General features: G+C 35.9%; 1 protein-coding gene across 4 annotated transcripts in view; it reads right to left on the bottom strand.

Annotated features, from left to right (window-relative positions):
* Positions 1-5,389: 5,389 nt before the first annotated feature.
* Positions 5,390-20,388, bottom strand: part of LOC130839717 (calmodulin-2-like) — a 32,211-nt gene continuing 17,212 nt past the window's right edge. The window contains exons 6-10 of one of the 4 annotated variants that reach the window (XM_057714020.1): positions 19,816-19,920; positions 17,513-17,566; positions 16,835-16,939; positions 7,366-7,419; positions 5,390-6,678 (exon numbers count right to left, since the gene is read on the bottom strand). In XM_057714020.1, the coding sequence (XP_057570003.1) occupies positions 6,506-6,678; positions 7,366-7,419; positions 16,835-16,939; positions 17,513-17,566; positions 19,816-19,920 (491 nt within the window). In that variant the 3' untranslated portion in view covers positions 5,390-6,505. The remainder of the gene's footprint in view (positions 6,679-7,365; positions 7,420-16,834; positions 16,940-17,512; positions 17,567-19,815; positions 19,921-20,388) is intronic. The other 3 variants (XM_057714022.1, XM_057714023.1, XR_009049878.1) reach the window with 3 other exon arrangements.

Raw genomic sequence — 20,388 nt, 5'->3', positions numbered from 1 at the left:
CACAAACTTATAGAATATTATATGTCAACTATATCTCAATAGAACTGGAAATAAGAAATACAGATAAAAATCAATACACAGATACAAAACACACAGAACATCTACATTCCATCCTTCCCCAATCTCTTACCCTTGGGTTCTACTTCTCAACAGTAATTACTTTTTGCTCTTTTGTTTTTAGTTTTGGCTTGCTCCATAATTCTAAATGATATGCTTGTTCCTAGATTTCTTGAATAATCAATGTGATAGAATGTCTATTAGTTGTTATAAAAGATAAACATTGTTTTTCATTTCCAATACTATGTAATCCCCTTTTCATATTTTGGGGGACTATTTTAATTTAAAATTTTATACATTGCTTTTCGGGTTTCCTAGGTGGCGCAGTGGTTGAGAATCTGCCTGCCAATGCAGGGGACATGGGTTCGATCCCTGCTCCAGGAATATCCCACATGCTGTGGAGCAACTAAGCCCATGCGCCACAACTACTGAGCCTGTGCTTTAGAGCCCAGGAGCCACAACTACTGAGCCCATGTGCTGCAACTACTGAAGCCCACGTGCCTAGAGCCCGTGCTCTGCAACAAGAGAAGCCATGGCAATGAGGAGCTCACGCACCACAATGAAGAGTAGCCCCCACTCACCGCAACTAAAAAGAAAGCCCGTGCACAGCCAAAAAGACCCAACACGGCCAATAAAATAAATAAATAAATAAATTTATTTTAAAAATTTTTATACATTGCTTTTATAGCTCTACAATATACTTATTCCTTTAATTCTTTGGTCCATTACATTTATTTTTTAGGATTTACTATTTCTTTTTCTTTTTCTTGGTATTCTGAAATTCTGCAATAGTATAGCTTTGTCTAAGTCTTTATTCATTTCTGCTGGTCACAAAATAGGTTATTCTATCTGGATACTCCTGTTCTTCATTTTTTCAGAAACATTGTTCCATTTATTTTTGTTTGATAATTTGCTCTGCCTTTTCCATAGCTGGAAATTTTAGTATGTGGAAATTTTCTCCATCTAATACTAGACTACCTTCACTTAATACTTTATTTTTATTGCTTCATTCCTTTAAAAATAAATTCTACTTTCTAAGAGAAAGACAAATATCATATGATATCACTTATATGTGGAATCTAAACTATGACACAAATGAATTTATCTACGAAAAAGAAACAGACTTACAGACATAGAAAACAGACTTGTGGTTGTCAAGGGGGAGTAGGGGAGGGGAGGGATGGACTGGGAATTTGGGATTAGCAGATGCATACTATTATGTATAGAATGGATAAGCAACAAGGTCCTACTGTAAAGCACAGGGAACTATATTTAGTATCCTGTGATAAGCCATAACAGAAAAGAATATGAAAAGAATGCATATGTATGTATAACTGAATCACTTTGCTATACAGCAGAAATGAACACATTGTAAATCAACTATATTTCAATATTTTTCAAAAAATTCTACTTTCTTGAAGATTTGCTCAACTTGCTCTCTCATGCCTTACACTGAATATTTTTTATTAATATTCTTGATTTCCAAGCTATTTTTTTAAATCGACCTTTCTACCTTAACTGATGGGTATCCAAAGGTATAAATTTAAGATCTCTTTGTTGAGTCTTTTAAAATTAATTAATTAATTAATTGGCTGCATTGGGTCTTCGTTGCTGTGCATAGGCTTTCTCCAGTTGTGGCGAGGGGGGCTACTCTTCCTTGTGGTGTGTGGGCTTCTCATTGTGGTGGCTTCTCTTGTGGAGCACGGGCTCCAGGCACACGGGCTTCAGTACTTGTGGCATACGGGTGTAGTAGCTGTGGCTCACGGGCTCTAGTGCACAGGCTCAGTTGTGACGCACAGGGTTAGTTGCTCCATGGCATGTGGGAATCTTCCTGGCCCAGGGATCGAAATCATGTCCCCTGCATTGGCAGGCAGATTCTTAACCATTGTGCCCCCAGGGAAGTCCTCTCTGTTGAGTTTTGATACCAATAATATGACAGTTTTCTCTAAAATACTGGAAAATTCACTCTTTTCCTCCTCACTTGAAGTGTTTAAATAGCACTGGGCTTGTATTTATCAATAGATTTCCAAATACTGACATCCCCAGCCTTAACAATAACCTAAATGTTTTTTGTTTTTTTTTTAAATTTTTTTGGGGATACACCAAGTTCAATCATCTGTTTTAATACACATATCCCCGTATTCCCTCCCTTCCTTGACTCCTAAATGTTTTTTGAAAGAGATGAAAGTTGACCCATAAGGAGGATAACTTTTGAAGCAGTATTGGCTTTGGAAGACCCTTACCACAAGGAAGGGGTTAGGGTGAATAAGACTCAATGTGGGGCAAGCTGTGGGTCAGGGAAACATGACCTGTTTCTGTAATTTTTTCCCCATCATTTCATGACTATCTTTGATTCAGAAATTTGGATGAAGAGGCACTCAAAGGGAAGACAGAAACTATGGAAAATAAGGAAAGGTGAGGAGACTTTGTTTTCCTTGCAGAATGTAATAGTTGGGAATGCAATAGTTCAATCAGCTGGGTCTCCCCTGAGTCACTCTGTAGTGCTTCAATTTAAGTCTGGTACATCAACTTTTGATAGTATCTCATGGTAAATTAAACAAAGAGAGTTTGTGTCTCCTTGATATAAGACACAGAGCAATAATCTTCATGGAACTTACCAGCTTCCACAACTCTGTAAACTTTGTTCCCTATACTGTACCCCTGATCCTGTATTACTCTGCTTTCTTGGTCAAATCCTAATCAAAAGGCACCTTTCTTGGTGCCTTTTTCCACACCACATATTAAACTTTTACTTCAGCAAATACATCTATTTTTTCCTTTTCCTGCTTCTGGGTAACCTGTCTTGTTTAATAAAGTCTTCCTCAACCCAATATTTTAAAATATTTCCCTAATTTTTCCAATATTTTTATTTATTTATATTGTACATTTAGACTTTCAATTCATACAAAGTGGTTTTTTTTCTGCTTATATAATTTTTTAAGATATCTAGTATGATTTAAAAATCTTTCTTTAATATATACCAAGTTATCCATATACTGGATCTATTTTAAAACTATTTTATCGAGTCTACTTGTTTATCACTTGCCAATGAAATTTTTGGTTATAGTAGTTTTATAGTAACTGCTAATATATGGTAAGGCAAATCTCATTGTAGTTTTCTTTTTCATGGTTTCTTGGATATAGTTAGGCACTTATTCTTCCATTTATTCTTTAAAATCATTTTACAAGTTTTTTTAACAAAACCCTATTGGATCATATGGTAGTTCTATTTTTTAGTTTTCTGAGGAACCTCCATATTGTTTTCCATAGTGGCTATACCAATTTACATTCCCACCAGCAGTGTACTAGGGCTCTCTTGTCTCCATACCCTCGCCAATACTTGTTGTCTTTTTGATGATAGCCATTCTGATAGGTGTGAGGTGATATCTCACTGTGGTCTTGATTTGCATTTCACTGACGCTTAGCAAGGCTGAGCAGCTTTTCATGTGCCTTTTGGCCATCTGCATGTCTTCTTTGGAAAAATTTCTATTCAGGTCTTTTACCCATTTTTAATTGAGTTTTTTTATATTGAGTTGTATGCACTCTTTACATATTTTGGATATTAACCCCTTATCGGACATATCATTTGCAAATACCTTCTCTCATTCAGTAGACTGCCTTTTCATTTTGTTAATGTTTTCCATTGCTGTGTAAAAGCTTTTAACTTTGATTAGGTCCCATTTGATTATTTTTGCTTTTGTTTCCCTTGCCTGAGGAAACTGATCCAAAAAATATTGCTAAGACTTCGGTCAAAGAGTGTACTACCTATGTTTTCTTCCAGGACTTTTATGGTTTTTCAGTCTTACATTTAGGTCTTAATTCATTTTGAGTTTATTTTTGTATATGATATGAGAAAATGTTCTAATTTAATCCTTTAACATGTACCTATCCAGTTTTCCCAACACCATTTATTGGAGAGGCTCTCTTTCCCCCATTGTATATTTTTGCCCCCTTTGTTGGCAATTAATTAACCATATGTGTGTGGGTTTATTTCTGGCTCCCTATTCTGTTCTATTGATTTATATGTCTGTTTTTGTGGCAGTACCATACTGTTTTGATTACTCTAGCTTTGTAGAATAGTCTGAAGTCAGGGAGTGTGGTAGCTCCAGCTCTGTTCTTTTTCCTTAAGATTGCTTTGGCTATTTGGGGTCTTTTGTGGTTCCATACGAATTTTAGGATTATTTGCTCTAGTTCTGTGAAAAATGTCATGGGTATTTTGATAAAGATTGCATTAAATTTGTAGATTACTTTGAGTAGTATGGACATTTTAACAACATGAGCTATTATGAGATCCAGCAATTCCACTCCTAGGTATATATCTAAAGAAAACAAAAACACTAATTAGAAAAGGTATATGCACCTCAATGTTCATAGCAGCATTATTTACAATAGCCAAATATGGAAGCAATCTAAGTGTCCATCAACAGATGAACGGATAAAGAAGATGTGGTGTGCAGTGATAAGTCATTTTGATATCATGCACCTTAATATTATGCTATAAGAAGAACACGTCATCTTTGTGGTATTATTTCCTCAAACTGATATTCCCTGGTCTAATTATGAGAAAACATCAACTTCAAAATGAGGGATTTTTCTACAAAATATATGACCAGTACTCTTCAGAAGTGTCAAAGTCATAAAAAACAAAGATTAAGAAATTGTAGATTGAAGGAGATGAAGACACGATGACTACATGCAATGTGGGATCCTGGGCAGATGAAAGACACTAATGGAAAAGCTGGGGATCCCTGAATAAAAGTCAGTAGTTTTAAAAAACAGAACATATGGTGTGTATGTGTATATACATATATACACACACATATCACAAATACAAAGGAATATTGCTCAGCCATTAAAAACAAGAATGAAATTTTTCTACTTGCAGCAATACGGATGGACTGGGACAGTACTATGCTTAGTGAAGTAAGTCACAGAGAGAAAGACAAATACTGTATGTTTTTACTTACATGAAGAATCTAAAAAATTAAACAAATAAATACAACAAAAGAGAAACAGATGCACAGATACAGAGAACAAACCAGTTGTTACCAGTGGGGAGGGGTGGAGGGAGGGACAAGAGAGGGGAAGGGGATTAAGAGATACATACTACTAGGTATAAAATCAATAAGATACAAGGATGTAATGCACAGCACAGGGATTATAGCCAGTATTTTATAATAAATTTAAATAGAGTATAATCTATAAAAATGTTGAATCACTAGGTTGTACACCTGAAACTAATATACTGTTGTGAATCAACTATTCTTTGATTTAAAAATCCCATTGGGATTCTGAAAATTTTATAGTTTATACAAAATATATACGTATATATATATATAAAAATACACATACACACAAACGATATATGTGTATATACTCATATTATTTTAGGATAATTGATATCTTTATTTCAGTAAATCTAGAGAAATTTTTCCATCTGAGAGGAAAGAGTTAAAGCAAGTGGTCTATAATCCATTAACTCCCTTCACTGAGGAGTTGCCCTCAGTGAAAAGAAAAGAAGGAAGGTGACCCAGTTTAATATCCTTGTCAATTGGTCCTCCAGGTAAATAGACTAATGATATATGCTACGAGGAAGAGTCTTTATGTTTGAAATGCCCTTAGCAGTATGTCTGTGGCTAGGGATTATTGGTAGCAAATAGAACCCATGATCTATGAGGCATGGCTCCCTGGATAATGTCACAAAGGCTATACAACTTTCTGGAATGTTTCATAATTTAAATGCTCCTGCTGTGTGAGGTGACTGATAGAGACTTCATCTATTCTGGACCAGAGTGGCATGTTCAACATGGGAAGGAAGAAACTATGGCGCTCTTGACATCTCAGACCTCTATTTATTTGCTAATGGCTTTTATCCTTGACATTATTTAGCGAAGCTTGATGCTGGATAAGATCTCCGATTCATGTCAGTCTGATTTAACAATCTGATCCTGTATGTTAGTTTACCATTCAACAATACTAATGTTTTATTTTACGTTCCTTAATAAGATTTTACAGTTTTCTTTATACAGATCCTATTTCTTGTAAAATGTATTCCCAGATAATTCATGGGTTTTGTTGATGTTACAAATCAAATACTTTTCCTATTTTATTTCTATTTGGTCATTGCTAGCTTAGGGAAAGCCACTGAGATTTGCATATTTATCTTGTATTAAGCCACCTGAACCAAAATGGCTTATCGAAGGCTCAATAATTCTCACAGATTTCTTTTAGTTTGTGTGCTTGTGTTTCCTAGATACACAATCATATCATCTGAAACTAAAGTTTCCCTTTCCCAATATTATTTCATCCCATTTCCTCACTAAAGTAGCTACACCCCTTAAGACAATGTTGAATGACAGCAGCAATAGTTGGCATCTGTAGCTTTTTTTCTAATTTTACCGTACCTTCATATTTTAAACTTTTATCTTATCACTAACGAAATCCAGTTTTAGAAATTCTCAGCTGTAAGACTTGGACAAAACTTCCTTTGGGGACTGACAAGGGTATCTACTATGCAAACCATCAACAGATTTTCTTTTAGCTCTTCAAATTCTTTTTCAGTGAGTTTGATGTCCATTTTTTCTAGAAGTGGTTTCAGGTTGCTGCTGTCAACTTTTCCTCCTTAAGAAAGACAGAAAAGGAACAGGAAAGCAACTAAATGATCTAAAACATGAAACACACATTTATGTCTTCAAATGTCTTTCATGAGTATGTATAAATATTATAATAAAAGAGACAACAACAAAAAATTTGCATCTTTGTATTGTTATTGCCCTTCCTGATAAGAAGACTATAATTCCCATTTGGCTTTTCCAAGAGCACAGAGAAAGTCAACAGGTACAGTGGAAGTGGAACACAGTCCCTTAAAACCTATATTGGTGACAAGTCTACATAGAGACGTTCTCAGGAAGGTTATTGGTAACTGGACCTGGAGACACCTCATCTGTTACTCCCAGTAGTGCTAATTCACAGTAAAAAGTATTTTTTTTTTGCATAGTTTCCAAAATTGGCTGTGTTTGTTGCTGAACAACTTTTCTAAATGTGGTGAAGTGAAGCTAACCCTCTACTTCAATTTTTCTCTGCCAATTCCATACCAATTATTTACTTGGGAGCAATACTAGAAAAATTCCAAGTATGATATTTCTTATGAAGATAAAAGTATACACCCCGTTTCTGTGTAAACTGAAAATATACTGAAAGAAGCAAAAATAAGAAATAAAAATATAAAGAGGGAGACAAGACTCAAAATCTTATGCAAAGACTGATGATTTCAGACAAAAATATTAATACATTACAATTCTTACTTACTTTTGAAAGACTTCACACCCTTTAGTATCCTATTTTTATGCACCTTTCCATCACCTGTTTAAAAAAAGGGGGTTGGATTATGATACAGGGAAATTTTAATAAGGAATTCATAAGAATAGAATTTATTTCCTATAATCAAAAAGAATCATAATTTGTGCTAGAATTTCTTTTCTGTTTTACCTTGAAGTAGCAAAGAGAGAGAGAGAGAGAGACAGGTTGAGATAGAGAGAGAGAGAGAGAGAAAGTATGAATAAATGATAAAGCAAATGGGCAAACTGTAAACAAATTGTGAATCTGGGTAAAGGGTAGGAGGGAGGTCTCTGTATTATTCTTAAAACATTTCTATAAATTTGAAATTATGTTAAAATGAAGTTAAAATACTAGGAGCCAAAAAATCCAACCATCTAAAAATATTAAAATTCTTCTGGAAGCAACATTTGGGTCAAAGAGAACAAACAAAGATGAAATTTGTAAGCTAATTAATAATGATGGTAATGAGAACTATATATCTGAACCCATGAAATAAGGCTGAAGCAACAAAGAATGAAAACAGAGTCAACCACTCAACTTAAGAACAATAAAGAACAAAAAAGTCCTAAAGACAGAAAAAGGAACTGACAAAAAAATAAAGCAGAAATTAATACATTAAACAAACAGTAAACAACGAATAAGTCTAAGAACTGAATTGTTTGTGGGGTAGGAAATAAACAATAACACAGTTCAACTGCTAGGAAGTATAACTGAGAAAAAGATAAGGTATAAATACAGCAAATCAGGAATGAGAATAGGGAAATAACTATCTATACCTGGGAAATTTTTTAAAAATTATATGAGAATATTTTGCCATATTCTGTGTTTGAATTGGTTGATATTAGAGGAAAATATAAAATACCAAAATTGGCTAGAAAAAATTAGAAAACAGAAGCAATTCAATTATAATGTTAACGTAATTTGATACACAAGGATTGGTGATTCATGATACTTTGATCTTCACTGGAGAGTACATCTTTACTATAGTCAAATTATTGCTTGGGTGGGTGGGATCAAGATGGCAGAGTAGGAGGACGACGAGCTCACCTCCTCTCACGAACACATCAAAACGACAGCTACAGATATAAAACTCTCACTGAAATCAACCCAAAGATTAGCAGGATGACTCTTCTACAACCAAGGCTGGAAAGAAAGATACACACAGAGTCGGGGGGGGGGAGGAGAAGTGATCTTGTCAGGATTTGCACCCCTAACATGGGACCCAGAAGAGGAGGGGGATATCACAGGCTCCGGGAGCAAGGGGTTCAAGCCACATATTAGGCACCCCAGTGCCTGGGTCTGACACGGGGAAGATGAGTCCCCTTAGCTGGTTTGAAAACCAGTGGGACTTAACAAACAGCTGTAAGAAACTGAGACTCTACTATTGAAAAATATGCACACAGACTTGCTTACTCCCAGTCCCTGTGCAGAGGCAGCAGATTGCAAACTGCCTGATGCCCTGGCTGGCTTGCCAAGACTACACCCAGCATGCCCTCAGCCTGCACTGGGCTCCTACTCCAACACCTCTTGCTCCAGTGCTGCTCCCCACTACAGCAGAGACTGTCATTGCCAGCAAGAGTTCACAAACTTACAGGGAACATAGCTAGTCCTGACCCTGGCCTTGCCTCTGATCAGGGCAGAGGCAGCCATTGCCAGCGTGAGTGTCCATGCATACATATGAAAGGGAGTGAAATCAGCTTATTAGTGTGGCTCCAACCCCTCCAGTCCCGACTCAGCCTCTAACCAACACATGCACACCGGGGAAAAAATGAAACCAGCACAGAAGTGCAGGCCCAAACCCTCAGGCCCCAGCAATGTCCCCACTGCAGAGACTGCAATCACACCTGCGAGAAACCCATGTACCTCAGGGCTCCTGCTCCAGCCCCTCAGACTCAGCTCCCACATCCTATAGGATAGTAAATGCCACTGAGCGCAGGAGAAGCCCTGCCTCGCATCTGGCTCTGGCTCTAGTCCCTATAACTCCAACCCTACCTCTTACAAGGTGGTGGCTGCCAGCACACCCCAGAGAAGATGCAGTCCTTGCTCACTTCAGATTCAGCTCTTCCACCAAAGCCACTAGGCACATGTAGACTGCATAGGGACACTCTCCACACATGGATGCTCTTTTAAGACTGCGATAGGTAACTGTTTTACCTAATTTCATAGAGACCCAGAGAGTTAAATCAAATGAGAAGACACAAGAATATGTTTCAAATGAAGAACAAGGGGAAAAACCCTGAAAAACACTAATGAACCAGAATAAATAATTTATACGATAAAAAATTCAAAGTAATAAGAATGCTAACTGAACTTGGGAAAAGAAGAGATGAACATAGTGAAAATTTTAACAAAGAACTAGAAAATATGAAAAGAACAAGTCAGAGCTGAAGAATATAATAACTGAAATGAAAAGTACACTAGTGGGAATTAACAACTGATTAGGTGATACAGAAGAACACACAAGTTATCTGGAAGATAGAATAATGCAACTCACCCAATCAGAACAGCAAAAAGAAAAACAAATTTAAAAAAATGAGCATAGTTTAAGGGACATCTGAAACAATATCAAGTGTATTACCATTCAAGCTACTGGGGTCCCAGAAGAAGAGAGAGAAGGGGGAGAAAATGTATTTGATTAAATTATGGCTGAAAACTAGGAAATTCTACCCAGCATGGCTATCATTCAGAATTGAAGGGGAGACAAAGAGTTTCTCAGACAAGCAAGAACCAAAAGAGTTCATCAGTACTAAACTGACCTTACAGGAAATGTTAAAAGGTCTTCCATAAGTGAAAAGGAAAAGGTTATAACAAGAAATGAGAAACTATATGAAGGGAAAAATCCAGTGGTAAATGCAAATACATCATAAAGGCTGTAGATGAACCACTTAAATAAGCTAGTATGAAGGTTAAAAGACAAAAATTGTAAAATCAACTATAATTACAATAAGCAGATAAGGGAAAGGCAAGAAGATGTAAAATATGACATCAAAAATACATGTGGCAGGGGAAGTAAAAAAATGTAGATTTTTTAGAATGTGTTTGAACTTAAATGACTATCAGTTTAAAACAAGTAGATATAGGTCAACATATATGAACTTCATGGTAACCACAAATCCAAAACCTATGATAGATATACAAAAGCTAGAGAAAAGGGAACACAATCACAATGCTAATGGAAATCATAAAATCAGAGAGGAAAAGATTAAAAGAAGAAGAAAAGAAGAGAGAGGAACTTTAAAAACAACCAGAAAACAAGTAACAAAATAACAATAAGTACATACCTATAAATAATCACTTAAATATCAATGGACTAAATGTTCCAATCAAAAGGCATAGGTTGGCTGATTGGATTAAAAAAAATCCCATCTATATGCTGCCTAAAAGAGACTCACTTCAGAGCTAAAGATGCAAAAAGACTGAAAGGGGGGATGGTGGGAAAAAAGTATTCTATGCAAATGGAAACAGAAAGAAAGAAGAGTAGAACACTCATATCAGACAATGTAGACTTTGAACCAAAATCTATAACAAAAGACAAAGAAAGGGGTTATATAATGATAAAGGGATCAATACAAAAAGAGGATATAACATTCATAAACATATGTGAACCTAGCATAGGAGCACCTAAATATATAAAGGAAATATTAACAGACATAAAGAGAGAAATTGACAATAATACAATAAAAGCAGGGGACTTTAACAATCCATTTGCACTGATGAACAGATTACCCAGACAGAAAAGCAATGAGAAAACAGTAGCCTTAAATGACACATTAGACCAGTTAGATTTAATAGATGTGTGCAGGACATTCATCCAAAAGCAGCAGAATATACATTTTTTTCAAGTGTACATGGAACGTTCTCTAGGACAGGCCACAAAACATGTTAGAACAAATTTAAGAGGATAGAAATTATAGCAAGCACCTTTCTGCTACAATGGTATAAAACCAGAATCAATTACAGAAGAAAAATGGAAAGAAATATAGACACATGGAGACTAAACAACATGTTACTAAAAATACCAATGGGTCAACAAAGAAATCAAAGGGAAAATCATATATTTACAATAGCCAGGACATAGAAGCAACCTAAATGCCCATCAACAGATGAATAGATAAAGAAAATGTGGCATATATATACAATGGAATATTACTCAGCCATAAAAGGTAATGAAATTGAGTTATTTGGAGTGAGGTGGATGGACCTAGAGTCTGTTATACAGAGCAAAGTAAGCCAGAAAGAGAAAAACAAATACTGTATGCTAATGCATATGTATGGAATCTAAAAAATAGTACTTATGAACCCAGTGGCAGGGCAAGAATAAAGATGCAGATGCAGAGAACGGACTTGAGGACATGGAGAGGGTGGGGCGAAGGGGAAGCTGGGACATGAAGTGAGAGAGTAGCACTGACATATATACACTACCATATGTAAAGTAGATAGCTAGTGGGAAGCTGCTGCATTACACAGGGAGATCAACTCGATAATGGGTGATGACTTAGAGGGGTGAGATAGGGACGGTGCGAAGGAGTGGCAGGAGGGAGGGGATATGGGGATATATGTATAAATACAGCTGATTCACTTTGTTGGACAGCAGAAACTGGCACAACAGTATAAAGCAATTATACTCCAAGATAGAGCTTAAAAAAAAAAGAGACAAAATCGTAAAATACCTGAGACAAGTGAAAACAGAAACACAACTTTCCAAAATCTATGGGACACAGTACAAAGCAGTTCTAAGAGGGAAGTTTAGAGTGATACAGGCTTACCTCAAGAAAAAAGAAACATCTCAAATAAACGATCTAACCCATCATCTAAAGGAATCAGAAAAAGAAGAACAAACCTTAAAGTCAGCAGAAGAAAGGAAATAATAAAAATCAGAGCAGAAATAAATAAAACAGAGACAAAGAAGCAATAGAAAACAGGAGCTGGGGTTTTTGGAAAAGATAAGCAAAATTGATAAGCATGTATCCAGGCTCATTAAGAAAGAGAGAGGACCCAAACTAACAAAATAAGAAACGAAAGAGGAGAAATTACAATTGATGTCACATAGATACAATCATAAAAGAACACTACAAACAGTTATATGCCAGAAAATTGGACAACCTAGAAGAAATAGAAAAATTCCTAGAAACATACACTCTTCCAATACTGATTCAGAAAGAAATAATCTGAACAGACTGATCACTAGTAGTGAAATTGCATCAATAATCAAAAAACTCACAAGAAACAAAAGTCCAGGACCAGATGGCTTCACAAGGAAATTCTACCAAACATATAATGAAGAGTTAATCCCTTTCCTTCCCAAACTATCCCCCAAAATTGAAGAGGAGCAAACACTGTCAAACTCATTTCACAAGGCCACAGTTACCGATACCAAAACCAGACAAAGACACTGCAAAAAAAAAAAAAAAAAAAAAAAAAAAAAAAAAAAGAAAGAAAAAGAAAAAGAAAGAAAGAAAGAAAATTGTAGGTCAATATCTCTGGTGAATATAGATGTAAAAATCCTCAACAAAATATTAGCAACCCAAATTCAACAATATATAAAACCGATCATACAACACAATGAAGTGGGATTTATCCTAGGGATGCAAGGATGGTTCAATATCTGCAAATCAATCAATATGATACACCATATTAACAAAATGAAGGATAAAAACCACATGGTACTCTCAACAGATGCAGCAGGTGGATGGCTCTAGAGTCTGTCATACAGAGTGAAGTAACTTAGAGAAAAACAAATACTGTATGCTAATTCATATATATGGAATCTAAAAAAAAAATGGTACTGATGAACCAAGTGACAGGGCAAGAATAAAGATGCAGATGTAGAGAATGGACTTGAGGACATGGGGTAGGGGGTGAAGGGGAAGCTGGGACTAAGTGAGAGAGTAGCATTGACATAATATACTACCAAATGTAAATTAGATAGTTAGTGGGAAGCTGCTGCATAACACAGGGACATCAACTCGATGACTGGTGATGACTTAGAGGAGTGGGATAGGGAGGGTGGGAAGGAGACATGGGAGGGAGGGGATATGGGGATATATATATAAATACAGCTGATTCACTTTGTTGTACAGCAGAAACTGGCACAACAGGGAAAGCAGCTATACTCCAATAAAGAGCTTAAAAAAAATAGATGCAGAAAAAGCATTTGACAAAATTCAATACCCATTCATCAGGAAGTTGGTATATAGGGAACATATCTCAACTATAATAAGGGCCAAGTACAGCCCACAGCTAACATCATACTCAATGGTGAAAAGCTGAAAGCTTTTCCTCTAAATTCAGGAACAAAATAAGAATGCCCACTCTCACCACTTCTATTTGACATACTGTTGGAAGCCCTAGCTACAGCAATCAGAGAAGAAAAAGAAATAGAAACCATCCAAATTAGGAATGAAGAAGTAAAACTGTTACTATTTGCAGATGACATAATACTTTATATAGAAAACCCTAAAGTCTCTATCAAAAAACTATTAAAACTAATAAATGAATTGAATAAAGTTGCAAGATAAAGATTAAGATACAGAAATCTGTTGCTTTCCTATATAATCATAATGAACTATCAAAAAGAGAAAGCAAGAAAACAATCCAATTTATAATCACATAAAGATAACAAAGTGGGGCTTCCTAGGTGGCGCAGTGGTTAAGAATCCGGCTGCCAATGCAGAGGACATGGGTTCGATCCCGGCTCCAGGAAGATCCCACATGCCACGGAGCAACTAAGCCTGTGTGCCAAAAAAAAAAAAAAAAAAAAAAAAAAAAAAGATAACAAAGTGCTTTGATATAAACTTAACCAGAGAGGTGAAAGACCCTGACTCTGAAATCTATAAAACATTGAAGAAGGAAACTGAAGATGATACAAAGAAATGGAAATATATCCCTTGTTTATGGATTGGAAGAATTAATATTGCTAAAATGAATGCAGTACCCAAAGCAATCTACAGAGTTAATTAAATCCCTATCAAAATACCCATGCTATTTTTCACAGAACTAGAGCAAATAACCCTAAAATTCATATGGAACCACAAAAGACCCCAAATAACCAAAGCAACCTTGAGGAAAAAGAACAAAGCTGGAGCTATCACACTCCCTGACTTCAGACTATACTACAAAGCTAGAGTAATCAAAATAGTATGGTACCGCCACAGAAACAGACATATAGACCAATGGAATGGAATAGAGAGCTAGAAATAAGCCCACACACATATGGTTAATTCATCTCCAACAAAGGAGGCAAAAATATACAATGGGGGAAAGACAGCCTCTTCAATAAGTGGTATTGAGAAAACTGGACAGATACATGTAAAAGAATTAAAGTAGAACATTTTCTCACACCATTTACAAAAATAAACTCAAAATGGATTAAAGGGCTAAATGTAAGACTGGAAACCATAAAACTCCTGGAAGAAAACACCAGCAGAGTGTAAGTCTTAGCAATATTTTTTGGATCAGTCTCCTCAAGCAAGGGGAACAAAAGCAAAAATAAACACATTCGACCTAATGAAACTTAAAAACTTTTGCACAGTGAAGGAAACCATCGACAAAATGAAAAGACAACCTATTGAATGGGAGAAGATATCTGCAAATGATATGTCTGGTAAGGGGTTAATATCCAAAACATAAAGAGTTCATACAACTCAATATCAAAAATCAAAAAGCGGACAAATGACCTGACTAGGTGTTTTGTTTTCTTTTTTAGAGGAAAGACATGTTTTAGTTATGTATTTATTGGCTGCATTGGGTCTTCGTTGCTGTACAAGGACTTTCTCTAGCTGCCGCTAGCAGCGGCTACTCTTTGCTGCGGTGCATGGGTTTCTCATTGCAGTGGCTTCTCCTGATGCGGAGTACGGGCTCTAGGCATGTGGGCTTCAGTAGTTGTGGCACATGGGCTCAATAGCTGTGGCTCATGGGCTCTAGAGCACAGGCTCAGTAGTTGTGGCACACGGGCTTAGTTGCTCCGTGACACGTGGGATCTTCCTGCAGCAGGGCTTGAACCTGTGTCGCCTCCCTTGGCAGATGGATTCTTAACCACTGCACCATCTAGGAAGTCCCTGACTGGGTATGTTTATCCAAAGAAGATATATTATAGGCCAACAGCCACACTGAAATACTCAACATCACTAATCATCAGGGAAATGCAAATTAAGATCACAATGAATTATCACTTCACACCTGTCAGAATGGCTATTATTAAAAAACAACAAATAAAAAATGTTGGTGAGGATGTGGAGAAAAGGGAACCCTGGTACACTGTTGATGGGAATGTAAATTGGTATATCCACTATGGAAAATAGTACAGAGATTCCTTAAAAAATTAAAAAGAAAACTACCATATGATCCAGCAATCCACTCCTGCATACATATCTGAAGAAAATAAAAACATTAATTCAAAAAGATAGATGCACCAGAATGTTCATATTTCTATTACTTATAATAAGCAAGATATGGAATCAACCTGTGTCCTTCAATAGGTGAATGGATAAAGATGTGGTATACACAGTGGAATATTACTCAGCCATAAAAAAGAATAAAATTTTGCCATTTGCAACAACATAAATGAACCTGGAGAGTATTATGCTTCATGAAGTAAGTCAGACAGAAAGACAAATACTGTGTTTTTACTTATTATGGAATCTAAAAAACAAGACAAGTGAAAGACCAAAATCATTGCTTACCTTACCACGGCAGCTTTTCACTGGAGATTTCAGTGATTCTCAAACTTATATCTATATGACACTGACAGAATCTTTTTATTTTAGCTTTTTGATATGATTTTAGAAAGTGGCAAAAATAGTACAGAGAATTCTCACATAGTCTTCACCTGGATTTTCCAAATGTTAACATTTTACCATACTTGTTTTATCGTCCTCTCTGTAGGTGCATGTTATTATTTTTTTTTTTCTGAATGTTTGTGAGTGACTTGCAGGCACGATGCCCTTAACCACTAAATACGTTAGTGTGCATTATCTTAAATATATATGCATATACATACATACATATATACACACACACACATATATGTATACACACATACATACATCATTCTCTTACATAGCCACAGTACAATTACCCAAATTAGAAGATTATCATTGATATAGCACATCTAACTAATCTACACAATTTACTCAAATGTTACTAGTTGTTCCATTAATGTCATCTTCAGCAATTAAGCATCAATTTGTCATGTCTCTTTATTCTTTAATCTGGGAAAATTCCTCATTCTTTTTCCGTCATGATTTTCACATTTTTGATGCATACAAGCCATGTATTTTTTAGAATATCCTTCAATTTGGGCGGCACACTTTTAAAAATAACCCAGAGTTTAAATTTTCCAACAATCCTTAGGCATTAAATTCTAAAACTTTAGACTTTCCCTCCCAGGCTTACAAGCTCTAGTTGTTAGGAAGGTTGCAGCAGCATTTTTTAGGCTTACCACTAACTGGCAGTGTTTTCACCAGCTCTGTATATTCTGTGTCTGGAAGTTCAGTTCCCTTATTACTCAGCACATTTGCCAGGTTGTTGATATCGATCTTTTCACCTTTAGAAAGTTAGAAATAGTTATATATATTAGTGATGATTCCAAATTTTAGGTTGACTAGCAAAAGCATAATGCAGTCTGCATCTACTACACAGTCTTGGGGGAAATTAGAACTTTAATTGTTTCTTCAATACTAATAGACAAAAGTTCTTTTTAAATTCTGAGAAAAAAAATTCATTTCTATGCTGTTCAATTAATCCACCTAGATAGCTAATATAATCTCATAAGAAAGTGTTACATGATTTTGTTAATAATGTAATCGTTGACAATGTTACCTCAATTATTCAAAAATTCACAGTGCCATTTATTGTGCCTGCCTCGAGTTTCATGCAGGGAAACATTTTATTAGGAAGGAAAGCTCTACAGAATGTAGGATTTCTAACTTACATTTAGTCCTGTAGGTATATTTTGTATTGTTTTATTTTTCCTTTTTTTACCAAATTTAAATTTGTGTAACCCAAGATAAAACTTTCCATTAGATCTAGCAGTAGGATATTGGGAAAACATGATAGAAAAATAAAAATTATTGTCGAGCCCTGGGGCTCTCAGTTTATTAGTAAATTTATCACTAACCTGTGAAAGCTTTCACGTCATCCATTACATTTTTCCTATCAACTTTCCCATCAACTGCAAGAAAACATACAGATGACACCTACACATATAACATCAAAGAGAAAACGAGCAAAAAAAATGGTACTTATCACTTTCTCTAGAATTTTATCCTATTTCTCCCCTTCATCAGTGTGAAACAAGAAAAAGGTTTTACATTTCACATATATAGCTATATTAACAATGTGACATTGACTTTTTTGTTTTAAGATATTAAAACTTTCAGTCACAGAAGAATGATATGTAAAGGAAGCTCCATTTATTTTAGCTGCTTTTTAGCATTTAGATATTGGAAAACTCTCCATTATTTAGTTAGGCTCCTGGGCAAAATTAAAAAGGTGGTGTATACCATATTTCACTGTTTTAAGTTCAGTAATTTTCCATTCATATAAAGTTGACCCTTACTCACTACTTATCCGTTATTACAATTAAACTGAAAATAATTCATTGACTCTTTAAATTATATGTGCAAGTTAGAAATAATTCAAGACTTGTAGTTAATTGCAGGCTTTGTATATAATAGATATACAATGATTTATTTCATCAGTTTTGGGGGGCGGAATCTTTATTTTTATTTTATTATTTATTTATTTTTTTGGCTACCCATGTGGCTTGTGGGATCTTAGTTTCTGGGCTGGGGATCGAACTTGGGCCCTCGGCAGTGAGAGTGCAAAGCCCTAACCACTGGATCACCAGGGAATTCCCCTATTTCATCAGTTTGTAAAGGGACGTTAAAATAGAAGTATTACAGAGACAGAATAAGCTCACTAAATCAGAATCTCAATTGTATTAAGTATCGAGAAAGAGGAAAGCAGTGACACATTTTTGTGCTTTTATTTTCAGAACGTTTACCTGTTATTTGGCTAATTGCCGAAGACAAAACTTGAATTACATACTACCTTATTGAGAAAATATACCTAATAAGCACAATACAAAATCCACTATAATTTCAGCTAAATTTTAGCACTTTGAGCTAAAAGAAGGTCTTACAAGCAAAGCTGGTTGTCCCACATCTAGAGGCAAGTTTCACTATTTAGCGTAAATTCAAGCAACAAAGAAAATAAGGAAACAAAACACACATGTTGCATTAGTGAATCAAAAAATGTTGGAAAATGAAAGGGTAACTTAACACAATGTCTTCTATAAAAGAGCTTATCTTTGAAAAATGGAAAGTAAGAAGTGACAAAAATGCCACTAAATGGCATCTGATTAAGATGGGAAAAAGTGGATTTGCCCAGTAGTGAGACATTTCTTGGCCTTACTGGAATCTTCTAAAGTTAACATATCCTAATTCTCGTCCTTCTGGGAGGGAATCGCTCTGTGAACAGTTACACTTCAACCTTATTTAACATTTCTTAAAAATCAGAGCTTGTTTCCAGCTTTTCAAAAGGGAATTTAAGTCTAGTATCGGCTCTTGGATAACAAGTTCCGGCAACATCATACAGGAATCCTTAGAGCCTTCTAAAGGAGGGAGGACATGTCCACTGTGCTGGCCCGAATTATAGGTAACTTTGCTCAGTGATGAGGGTCTCTGAGAGGACAAAAAAGGTGGCACGATACCTCTTTCTCTCTATCTTAAATAGCTGGGGGAACATGATCTCTGCAAATCTGATACAACTTGGGGTGAAATTGTAATCATTCTGCTCATTAGGCTTTCTTTGTTTCTCCCTCATGGTTTTCAAATTTACTCTTTTTAAATTCTTTTTCATCCCACTGTCACAAGTCCTGCCCTCTGCAACCTCTCCCCACTTTTTTTCTTTTTCCCTTATCTCCCCCCGGTCCTTCAGTAATCTTGTTGACATTTTCAGCAATGTGTAGACTTCATAGTGCAAAAGCCATTAACGTAAGTTAATGGAAATGTCCAGAGAAAGAGTTTGTGCTCTAGGTTCTCAAAGTTTTTCTCAACAGCTTGATGTCCAGTAAGTACTTTGAAGAGGTCTATAACTATAAGCTCCCACGCGTGCAGAGGTGCCTGGTAGTAACAGTGATGACTGGAACAATATGGCAAAGATGACAACAACGAGCAACTTCAGTGGACGCGTTATGTACCTGACACTGGTCTAGATTAATCCTCACAAAATCTCCATCAAGTACGTGCTAATAATGTACTCCTTTCATCTATGAAGAAACTGAGGCAGAGAAACATTAAGATGACACAACTTTTAAGCAGAAGAGTTTGAATTCAAACCCAGTCAGTCTCGCTCCAGAGTCTGTACCTTTAACCACTACACTATTTGAACTTTGAATGGTCACCATCCGCTGCTCACCATCAACTGGCAGGCTCTGTGTCAGATCTTCAAGTTCCTTTTCGGTGAGGTTCATCCCCATGCTTCCCAGAACTGTGTCCAGTTTACTGACATCAATTTCCCCTCCTTAAAAAGAGACAGGGATAAGAGCAAAAGATAGTAACTCTAAAATGTGACATAAATAGGCAATCCAATTCTCCTGTTCAGTTAATGGGTGGTGTTGTTGATTACATTTTCAGACTGGTTGACTTCACTGTTGATTAAATTTCCTGAATAAAAGAAGGCCTTTCTTTTATTTTTTTTATACTACAGATTTAGATTTTGATTATTTCAAGCCCTGCCAAAGTCTGGGAAGTTCCAAAGGAATGTGGATTGTTCTCTAAAAACACAACATAACAAAAGTAAATGATACCCACTTACATAAGGTACATAAATAGGCAAATTCATAGAGACAGGAAGTAGAGTAGTAGTCACCAGGGGCTGGGGGAGGGGAAATGGGGAGTTACTTTTTAATGGGTTTCTTGTTAGAGTTTCTGTTTGGGATGATGAAAAGGTTCTGGAAATGGACGGTGGTATAGTTGCGCAAGACTGTGT

This window comes from Hippopotamus amphibius, chromosome 17 (genome assembly GCF_030028045.1).
Source record: "Hippopotamus amphibius kiboko isolate mHipAmp2 chromosome 17, mHipAmp2.hap2, whole genome shotgun sequence".
Classification (NCBI taxonomy): domain Eukaryota; kingdom Metazoa; phylum Chordata; class Mammalia; order Artiodactyla; family Hippopotamidae; genus Hippopotamus; species Hippopotamus amphibius.
Note: the sequence above shows the minus strand (reverse complement) of the source record. Positions and strands in the feature narration are given on the sequence as shown.